This window comes from Primulina huaijiensis, chromosome 13, assembly GCF_012295235.1.
Source record: "Primulina huaijiensis isolate GDHJ02 chromosome 13, ASM1229523v2, whole genome shotgun sequence".
NCBI lineage: Eukaryota > Viridiplantae > Streptophyta > Magnoliopsida > Lamiales > Gesneriaceae > Primulina > Primulina huaijiensis.
Genome location: NC_133318.1, coordinates 19,082,733 through 19,093,256, shown reverse-complemented (window position 1 = coordinate 19,093,256; position 10,524 = coordinate 19,082,733). Strand labels below are relative to the sequence as shown.

General features: G+C 35.7%; 1 protein-coding gene across 1 annotated transcript; it reads right to left on the bottom strand.

Annotated features, from left to right (window-relative positions):
- Nucleotides 1-387: 387 nt before the first annotated feature.
- On the bottom strand, nt 388-6,937 carry LOC140991495 (ABC transporter G family member 39-like). The gene is made up of 20 exons (XM_073461467.1): nt 6,289-6,937; nt 6,080-6,200; nt 5,810-5,898; nt 5,636-5,720; nt 5,252-5,542; nt 5,068-5,158; nt 4,080-4,980; nt 3,838-3,998; nt 3,662-3,765; nt 3,421-3,586; nt 3,279-3,347; nt 3,028-3,158; nt 2,586-2,918; nt 2,195-2,485; nt 2,026-2,109; nt 1,806-1,939; nt 1,484-1,711; nt 1,229-1,400; nt 810-1,064; nt 388-724 (listed from the first exon to the last, which is right to left on the bottom strand). The coding sequence occupies exons 1-20, from the start codon at nt 6,651-6,653 to the stop codon at nt 455-457; spliced, it is 4,341 nt and encodes a 1,446-aa protein (XP_073317568.1). The 5' UTR covers nt 6,654-6,937; the 3' UTR covers nt 388-454.
- Between the last annotated feature and the right edge of the window lie 3,587 nt (nt 6,938-10,524).

Sequence of the window (10,524 nt, the reverse complement as noted above, 5' to 3'; positions counted from 1 at the left end):
TGAAATATATTTTTTAATTGTGGGTTATACGTAAAAGTAAATGTGTGGTTTCGGATGGTTTTGGGAGTGGGACATGTGAGTGATAAATATTTAAAAAATTTCACCCACAAAAAATTGAAAATAATATCCCAAATCTAAAAGTTCTAGTTTTTTTGAACGATATCCCAAAGTCTAAAGTTTGAGCCTATTACATTACAAGAAAAGTAGAATGTTTCATTTCGAAAATTAGGTAAACTTGTATCAAAATTGTGATTGTTTCCAAAACTAATACAATTAGGTTTGTTTAGTAATTATTTTAGGTTAAATACAAAAAGAGTAACATAAAATTATATGATAAATAAGTATAAAAAAACTAATTATTCTATTATAATGGCCATAATAATCGGATAATATACAAGCATCTATTTCCGATTAATATGTTCAAGATTGAATGATTCATAGGGAGTTGGTTTCTTCATCTCCTTTGGTAGTTTAGACATTTGATACCAAAAGCAAAAACCAAAACAAAAAGCAGCACAAAAACCAAATGCATCACACCAACGACTGGTAAAAAATCATGATCATAACCTAAGCTCTGTTTAAGGTAAGCCTTAACTGTCATAACACCATCTCCAGGCACTTCTATTCCAGAAGTTAAATCACCAACTTGAGACGTAACGACCCCGTATATCGTCCACGCAATGGGAGAACACCAGTAGTACCATCTCCACCATATGGGAATTTGCTGCAGCAAACATACATGTTTTTCAGTGAGTATGATCCATAAAAATGGACTGACTGGTCTTATCAATGGAAGAGGGTGGGCTAACCGTTCGAGGGACAAGGAAACCGGAGAATAAGTTCCAAAAACTAACAAAGAATGATGCCACGATGGCAGCAATCTGGAGACCTGGAGTCAGGGCAATGAGCATCATCCCGTATAGGGTGAAGTATACGAAGCACATGAATATGAAGTAGTAGAACCAGAAGAATTTCCCGACGGTCCATTCGAATCCGATCATTGAGTACAGTATAACAGCGTAAACCACAGTTTGAATTGCTACATAAATCATCTCTATGGCCACCTGAAAAAAATGAAAAATAAAAAGTTGTAGGGATGTAGTCTTTTGCACAAAAGAACCAAGTTTTAATTGAGTTCTGGACAAAAGTATGGATTGTGACCAAATTAGAATTTTCATGTCTTTCAAGCTAACATGTTAATCCATCGATTTAAAGTGATTCCTGATACCTGAGAGATTGCATAAGGAAGAGCAGAATACATTCCAGCAGCGCGTTCTCGATAGGAAACCGTTCTCTCGACAGAAACAACACTTTGCACAGAGTTACTGTTGCTGGCACCGAGGAATAGAATAGCCGAATAGAAGGCTCCCAAAAGATTCTGAAGATCTTGTTGTTTTCCTCTGTCAAAACAATTAATGTCTAAGACAGCCCGAAAAACGCAAGCTATTCCATATATATTGAAACATAAAACGGCCAAACTTACGTTTTTTTCCCCTTGTTCCAGAAAATAATACCGAATATAATAGCGATCACAGTAGTCATGAAAAATCGAACGGCATTATAACGAGGATTCCTCCAATAAGACCAAAACTGCTTCCAGAAACAGGCTTTGCACTGATTAAAAAATGGTTGTGAATGTTTTGTAGGGTAAAAAAGATCTTTGGATCCTGGTGGAGGTGTGCTTAGTTCTTTGATAAGTTCTTGATTTCTCCTAAAAATTGTAATGAAGTGGGGAAATGAGATTAAGATTAACTCAAAAATCGACAACATTGAAATCAAGTTATAACTTTTCCTTTTTAACTTACTGATAAAGGGATGAACTTGCATATATATCAGCAAAATCGATTCTAAGTTGCCCTTCCATTGCTGGAGTGCTGATATCCAACATCCAGGTAGCTGGGTTGTACCCGCTTTTTATCTTAGGAACCCCGGGAATAGCCTGTGGAGGAAAAAGAAACGACGTTAGCAATTACAAGAATGAAATTATGGTAATAGAGTATTCGATTTCTTAGAGACTATACTCACTTCAAAATATTCTATAAGCTTATGGGAATGGTGTCCGAGTGATCCGGCATAGGTGACTTGTCCTCCTCTCTTCATCAAAAGTAGCTGTACCAATGCACGGTTTATAGCTAAGATGCTCGATGGATAGGTAGAATGATACAAAAAAAAGAGTAAGAAGATTGTACTATACGTCATCAAAGGCTTCGAATATATCTATACTCGGTTGGTGAATTGTGCAAACGATGGTTCTGCCGGTGTCCACCGTATTTCTCACAGCACGCATGACAATTGCGGCAGCTCTAGCATCGAGACCTGATGTTGGTTCGTCCATGAAGATGATGGATGGATTCGCAACCAACTCTACCGCAATAGTTAGCCTCTTTCTTTGTTCAGTTGAAAGGCCATCAACGCCAGGTAGCCCGACTAGCGAGTTTCTTATGGGGTTAAGCTCGACTAATTCCATTACTTCTTCCACAAACATCTATAGTCAAGATAATAAAAATAGGTATAACTTTTAAAATCATCTTTCGATCCATTAGAATATGAAAATAGCACCTCAAGAAAAATTGATGACATGGTACCTTCCGTTTGTTACTCTTTACTTCTACTGGAAGGCGTAACCAAGCAGAGTATAGAACAGATTCATAGACTGTAACATGGGGTGAATGAATATCGTTCTGTTCACAGTACCCACTGACCCGGGCAAATGTCTCCTGGTTTTTCGGGTACCCTGAGACGCTAATACTTCCCTCGATGTATCCACCAGTCTTTCTTCCGGCTAAAACATCCATTAAGGTTGACTTTCCAGCTCCGCTGACACCAACAAGCGCTGTTAATATTCCAGGTCGGAAAGCACCACTCACATCTCGTAGTAGTTGGAGACGATCTTCTCCCAAGCCTTGAGCTTTCATTTCCTGCCCAAAACCCATATATATCACACCTCAACGATTCATGAGAATAAGGTATTAGAAGACAACGAATTTAGAATGAAAGAGGAAAAAAAACAAGAAAGAATGTACATACAGCAGGCATATCCACATAGTAGTTCATATGGTTGAACACAAGTGACAGAGGCTGAAATGGAAAAACCATTCCTTTTTTCGCTGTATGAGCCACTGTGCTATTTGAAGCTTGTTTCAATTCACTTTCAAAGTCTGTAGACAAGTATATAAAACACAAAAGTACATGTAAATTGTGAGCAAATGGCATTAACATAGATTTTGTCTCGTCAATGCCATGAGACACTAAAATCTATCAGATATAGTCGCGATCACCTTCAAATGCAGAAGATTTCTTTTTGCTGTCATTTTCGTCCATGGTTATAGTCTTTGAATCTGCCAAAGCTGAAAAGATATGAAATGTGTCAATTTAGGCTTCATTGTAAAACAATAAAATTGCAACCGATTATAAACTTACGATTCAAGAAACTCAGTGCTGCAATGAAAAAAATGTTGAAAAGAATCGAAAATCCTATCAATGCAATAACACAAATCCAAAACATATAGTCTTCGGTATAGAAGCCCCTCGATTGAAGTAGAACTTTCCCGACAGTTGTTTCGTTGAATCGAGGATCTGTATTAGGCTGCATTAAGAAGTTTCGAACGATCAAATACGGCTATGTATCACAAAATTATGAGGAAATGAACTTGGAACTTACGGTACTCCATCTTTTGTCGAGAAATTCATTCATAGCTATCGCGTTTTGTCCGTAACTCATGGGAGAGACATAATAAGCCCATTTAAGCCATGGCTCCAAATCATCTATCGGCAAAGATAAGATTCAGCTGGGGAATAGTAAAAGTTCCAAATTACAGAATTGATCAAGAATCTTACTTTTCGAAACAATAAAACCCCCAAGAACGAAGACCACGAGCAAAGTGAAGGTCCCTAATGTCATTGCAACAACCTGATTTCTTCCAATAGCAGCAATGAAACGGAATAGACCAAGAGCCATCTGATGTATGCTGAAGAATGTCAAAAACTGTCGGAAGAATCTAGAGCATCAACGTAAAATTGGTCAGAAACATATATGTCCGAACTGATGAGACAAAATTGAAACTACAAGAGTGTATTACCTTCCAGCAGCAGGAGCGAACCCGATTGTATAGTAAGTTAAAATTATCCATATTGCAGACTCCATAAAAGATATGGGAATTCTTAATATCCAAATAGGCAAACCAAAAGCCCACGCCGGATAGAACAAGAAATCTCTTTGCTTATAGAACACCGGAAGCCTAAAAACTGTCAATGTAAGTTCGGCCATCCCATTAAACATCATATTTATTAGACTGAAGAAAAGTGCTCCGAAAAACTTTCCCCCATCTATTAGTCTACCGTGTGGCATCTCTGTTCTTAAGAACAATGTAAACGCTATAATCGACATAACTGTTATTTGGGTAGTCTTGAATATATATACAAACGAGTTACGCTTCATGAGCAGCCATTCTCTCGAAAAGCAGGCACGAAATAGTTCCCAGTTGGAGATGCCATACTTTTCTTTTACCAAAGCAGCAGGGTGGACTTTGGCACTATCATACGGAATGCTCAACTCTTCGCCAAGATTTTGGCCAATGTGAAAGGAGTTGAAGGCGTCAGCAAACTCTGCAACTGAGATATATTTGTATGATTGTTCTTTCTTGAACCAATATTGTGCCTGGTCTTTCTTGGATGTCACTTCTTGAAGAAAATCGGCAGCTCCTTTCCGTTCAGGGCATCTGAATCCCAAGTGCTCGAAGAACTCGAGAACATTTTCTCGTGGACCTTGATAGATGATTTGACCTTCAGACAATAAGATAATATCATCGAAAAGGTCATATGTCTCAGGGGCTGGTTGTAGTAGAGCGATGATCATTGTCGCGTCCATTATGTGCACCATTTGCCTCATGTACTTGACAATCTGAAAGGTGGTGGAGCTGTCCAAACCAGTTGATATTTCATCCATGAAAAGAGCTCGTTTAGTTCCAACTAGCATCTCACCTGTGAAACCGGAACAAAATAACGTATCACAAATTTGATGTCATCTTGTAGAAGTCCATCATTTTACCCAGGATTGTGAATATCTACCTGTAGTCACTCGTTTCTTCTGCCCTCCTGAAATTCCCCTTCTCATTTCGTTACCTACCATAATATCTGAGCATACGTCTAATCCAAGAAGCTGTCATTCGAGCAACAGAAGTTAGTTTTGATCCCCTTAAATCCGCATACATTAAGAAGAAGACTTTGGAGAATCTGAGGCACGAAAACAAACCTTTAGTACATAATCTGTGACCAAACTACTTCTTTGACCTGAAATAGATGTAGCTTTCATGAACGCATCAATTTCAGGGTCAGGCTTGATGCCAGCTTCTTTCTCCCGCCTAGAGAGTTCTGCGAGCATTTCGTATCTTGTGCCGACGCCCATACAACGACCTGAGAAATCTAAAGTCTCCCTCACGGTCATCTCCCCATGATGAAGGTCGTGTTGGCTGATATAAGCACACGTCCTTTGAGGCACAAATTCACTTAACTCATGCCCACAATAGGTGATCCTCCCAGATTTCTGGATAAAAGAGATCTCAGCAAATATTTGTAATGACGAAAATAGAAAGCAAAATATAAATCTTGAAATAGATACATGGCACAAGAAATGTACCCTTAAACCACCATCAAGCTTCCCAGCAAGTGAGAGCAATAATGATGTCTTTCCGGCACCAGGAGGACCCAGCAGCAAGACCATCCTGATAAGCAATTAAAAACTCAATCTTTACACAAACTAAGAAAATGATGCTCTAATATTCAATAGAATCAACACAAATTTTAAAAATACCTTGATGGTTTGATTATCCCACTAACATCTTTTAGTATTTGAATGTTTTTTTTCTTCGATGGGGCTATCCGCAACCGTACCAAAACATTCTGTTATCCATTACCACCCAAAATACAGAGACAAAATTATTCTTTTACTTTCTTGAATGTTATATTAACTATTCAATAAGTTCGATCAAAGAAGGAAACACCCATGCATCTCAAAATTCTCAGTACTCAAAAGAAAATCAAATATTCATGAACGGTTGATCCAAAGTACATCGGAGTATACCTCAATAGCATTCATTGCTGCATTAATCAAAGTCGGCAGTGCTCTTTTTCCAACATACACGTCTCCATCGACGGACAAATGTTCGTATCTTATCTCGATTTTTGGTGTATCTATTCCGACCCTGCATAGCCATCATAAAACATGCACTTTACATCAAGAATCCATCGGCACACAGATATTTGATCATCACTTATGCATAAACAGATCACCTATCAATGCGACTCCTTAGCCTTTGTAGAAACCTCTCGTAGTCATCCTCGACGGCCTTGAGAATTTTATCCATCAAAAGTTTCTTCTCATCGTCTCCGAGCTTCCGTACGTCAATCTCACTAGCTTTCACCTCCCCATTTTCGATTAACTCCGTCAGGACACCTTTTCTCATCCGATCATAAGTAGGCAGCCGTTCGATGGCGGCCCACCGCAGCTCTTCCTCGTCATCCTCTCTGAAGCTGCGGCTGAACACATCTGGCGGCGGCTGCCACACATCTTGCAAGCTCAGCCTCCCAGAAGATGTCCGGGTATGCCTACTGCTGACTGTTCTATCCAGATCATCACCAGCCAAAATCGTGGCCATCTACTGTTGCAACAATCTTGAATTTCTTAAAACAGATCTATATATGTCTGATTTGCCCGAAGCTATATATATATAAATATATGTTAAGCTTGTGCGGAGTAAAGTTTACAAAGCATCAAGGTATCTAGAAGGTAATTAATGTTGATCATGAATCAAGAAAGCAACACGAGTGATTTATGGCAACGAGCACGGTCTTTTCTATATAGTGCATGGGTTGCTCGGCCATAAACTTTCGTGGAAAACCCGTGAAATAGGAAAGAAAATTTCAAGTGAAAATGATTTGGGAGGAGCAAGCAAAACTAATCTTTACTATATGATCTCGCATCATGCCAAACGTCATGTATACGAAAAGCCACTTCTACATGGTTAGATTTTATTGCAGTGTCGTTATTTTTTACTAAGATCGAAGCGAATTTTAAAATATAATAATGTTGGGAGACATGTTATTCATTTGACATTTATATTTATATAAAATAAAATATTATATAAAGGATCTCATGTATATATTTTTGAATAGGTCTCTTGTGAGACGGTCTCACGAATTTTTATCTGTGAGATGAGTCAACCCTATCGATATTCATAATAAAAAGTAATACTCTTAGCATAAAAAGTAATAATTTTTCATGGATGACCCAAATAAGAGATCTGTATCAGAAAATACGACCCATGAGACCGTCTCACACAAGTTTTTGCCTAAAAATAAACTTTTGGCTTCAAAAAATAAAATAAAAAACTTTTCTTAGAACGATTTTAAGAAATTATCCTGGTCAAAATTTTCTTTTCCTTTGAACTTTCAAGTATGGTATTTGGGACAGTGTTTGCAAAAAATTAGAATGTCATATTTTGAAATCGAAATTGATACGATGTTGTCTACCAAATTCTTTGAACTTTCAAGTATAATATTCTGGAAACGATTTCGATAAACTAACTATAAGTGCATTAGATAAACTTTCAGATAAAATGTTTTAAAAAATTAAATATCTTCAAAGTTTGNTATATATATAATCAAAATTGTAATTCATGCATGCGATTATGGAAAGTTGATCCACAAGGAACAACCACTGCCAGGCATAACCGATTATCATACATGTGAAATGCGAAGGACTTCTTCAATGCGTATGATGTTTGCAAAACTCAAAATTTTGTGTATGATTATTTATCCGAAATCAATTAAATTATCACTTATTTATCTTATATCAATCAAATTATTGAATGAAAATTTATAATATTATTCTTCATATGTTTAATTCATTTATATTAATTAATTTTTAAAAAATAAAATTATAATTTATCATCTGTCAAATTTAATCGGATTTTTTGAACTCATACCCGGCTCATATAATCCAAGCAGTTTATACTACAAATTAGAAGTCCATAGGAATCATAAGCCAGTTGTACTGTATTTCTGTCATCAGAATTTATTTTTGTAGGCTCCGACAGTTCTTATACAATATATCTTGAAATAATTTTTATATAGTAATTATAATTTTTAATTAATGATAAAAATGAAATTGAAATTGTTACAAAATTATTCATTTCTTGAAATTGTTACAAAATCATTAATTTCTTAATGCTCCGGAAGTTTCATTGAATTTGAACTAAGTATTACCCGCAATAATTCTTGAGTCTTGAATAGTGATACCGTGATTTGCACGGTGTGCTGTGAAATCTGCATTTTAGATGTTCGATTGTTTAATTTTTTTCTGTGTTTTCTCACTTTTGGAAAGTTTTAAACAAATTTTTGTTAGTTTTTGAACAGTCTTCATTTGTAAATTTCTCATTTCTAAACTGATATTTGCCATACCATATATTTGATATCTAAATCATTATGTTGTATAATTGTCATTAGTAAAGAAAACGATGCAATTGGTGTGCTCATGAACATATAATTTCAGATAATTGCACTATGATTATTGATATTTGTCATTTGTTATTAATTAGGTGCACATTTAGTGGAAGTGGTAGTCTTCCTTCCACCACTCAACCTTAAACACTATCTCCATTCAAAACACCAATAATTCTTGAGGAAGTATCAGATATTGGAGCTAAAAAAAAGTAGCGGATGTGTGGTCACATGCCAAGAAAAACATAAGGAGAAATGACCAAAAAAAAAGGTCATTGATGTTGTTGTTGTTTGCAATTATTGCAAAACTGAAGTTCCTGCCCAGAGCCGAACACATGAGAATAATGACTTTGGTAGGCATGTAAAGAAATGCAAACAGAATCCTCATGATGCGATGAAATCAAGTTCTTCTCAACCGATCTTAACACAATAGTTCATTAATGATGCTTTGACACCTCACATCTTTAACCAAAAACAGCTTAATGATAAGGTTGTCGTATTTGTTGTTAAATAAGTTATGTTAGCAAGAAACCGATATCACCCTTGATTTGGGGAAAAATAGTTGCAATTAGGACGGTCAAGATAATACTTGACACTATTGATCTTTAATTGCAAGAAGTTGCTAAGAGAATGAAATGCAAGTTCAAGAAGTATTGGGGTGATCTTGAGAAGGTGTATAAGGTTGTTTTCCTAGGTTACATTCGAGATCCTCATATAAACTTCAAATGATCTGGATCCATTTGGGAGATACGAAATTGGATGGTAGTAAAATACAATCCTTAATTTGTCTACGATTTAAAGAATTGTCTAATGGAGTTGTATTGTGCATATAAAGAGAATTCTCCTTTGGATCCATTTAACGGGATTGATGATGGCGATGTAGACAAAGATTTGATAGAAATGTATAAGAATGATCATGTTAAACCAAACTACCATCTGAAAATGGCTCAAGTAAAGCTCAAAATCAAGCAGAAATAACCAATGAAGTGAACAAGTATCTCTCGAATCCTTATGAATCTCTTATATTCAATAATGTCTTGCAAGGAAATGACTCGGAGATTAATTTCACGGTCAACGTGACTCAATATACGAAAGAGTATTATCTAATAGATGGAATATATCCAGAAAGTGCTACTTTCGTGAAGATTTTTCCTTGCCTAAAGGATCTCAAGAGGAGGTTGTTTAAGTAAATACAAGAGGATGCAAGAAATTATGTTGAACAAGCTTTTGGGGTGCTGCAAGCTAGATGGACACTTGTCAGAGTTTCAGCTCGTTATTAATACATAAAAAAAGTTAAAAACATATTGTGTTAACATGTATTATTTTGTACAATATGATTGTTGAAGATGAATGGAGGTAACGTGACAAATTAGTACAACGATGAATGTGACAAATCCGCACAATCCATCCAAAGTTCAAACTGAAGATTCCATGATTATCTTGGACAAATTCCAAACTACGTTTCATGTGTATCAACAAATCTGTAACTTTAATTACTTCTCATCTAAAAACATAATCGCAACAAATTTTATCATTCTCGAGAATCTCATCAGCCAATAACAACACTTTATTATCTACAATAAACCATTAAAAAAATCTATTCCACAAATTCCAGACATATTATTACTAAATAATAATATAAGAAAAAGATATTATAAGCATTTTCTGGTATGATGTAAAGCATTTTCTGATGCTTTATAGTTCCACTTATAATTTGAAAACGACAACTGCCAACTTTCCTCATTTATTGCAATAAATTGTACATGTCTAACCATATGCACGACCTAATTAATACTGGCTTATGGCTTCGAGGACTAAATAAATTTCAAAAATTCTTGCTTTAGAATTACCCCATATTATTTTTTTAACATGCAATATTGTAATGTCATTATTGTTAAGAACATATCCATTTTCATGGGACAGCTCAATACAATTCCAAATTTAAAATAAAAAATAATATAATCATATCTCTTTTAGTTCATGATAAGGTTTAGATTTTGACCAGTTCTCTTTGGACTATTCAAAATT

Bases quoted from the DNA above. Each gene is read 5' to 3' on its own strand.
- LOC140991495 (XM_073461467.1), bottom strand. From the start codon at position 6,653: ATGGCCACGATTTTGGCTGGTGATGATCTGGATAGAACAGTCAGCAGT. The intron at 2,919-3,027 runs GTATGTACATTC...GGTTTTGGGCAG, and splicing joins ACTATGTGGATATGCCTGCT to GAAATGAAAGCTCAAGGCTT. The intron at 2,110-2,194 runs GTATAGTACAAT...GCATTGGTACAG, and splicing joins TATTCGAAGCCTTTGATGAC to CTACTTTTGATGAAGAGAGG.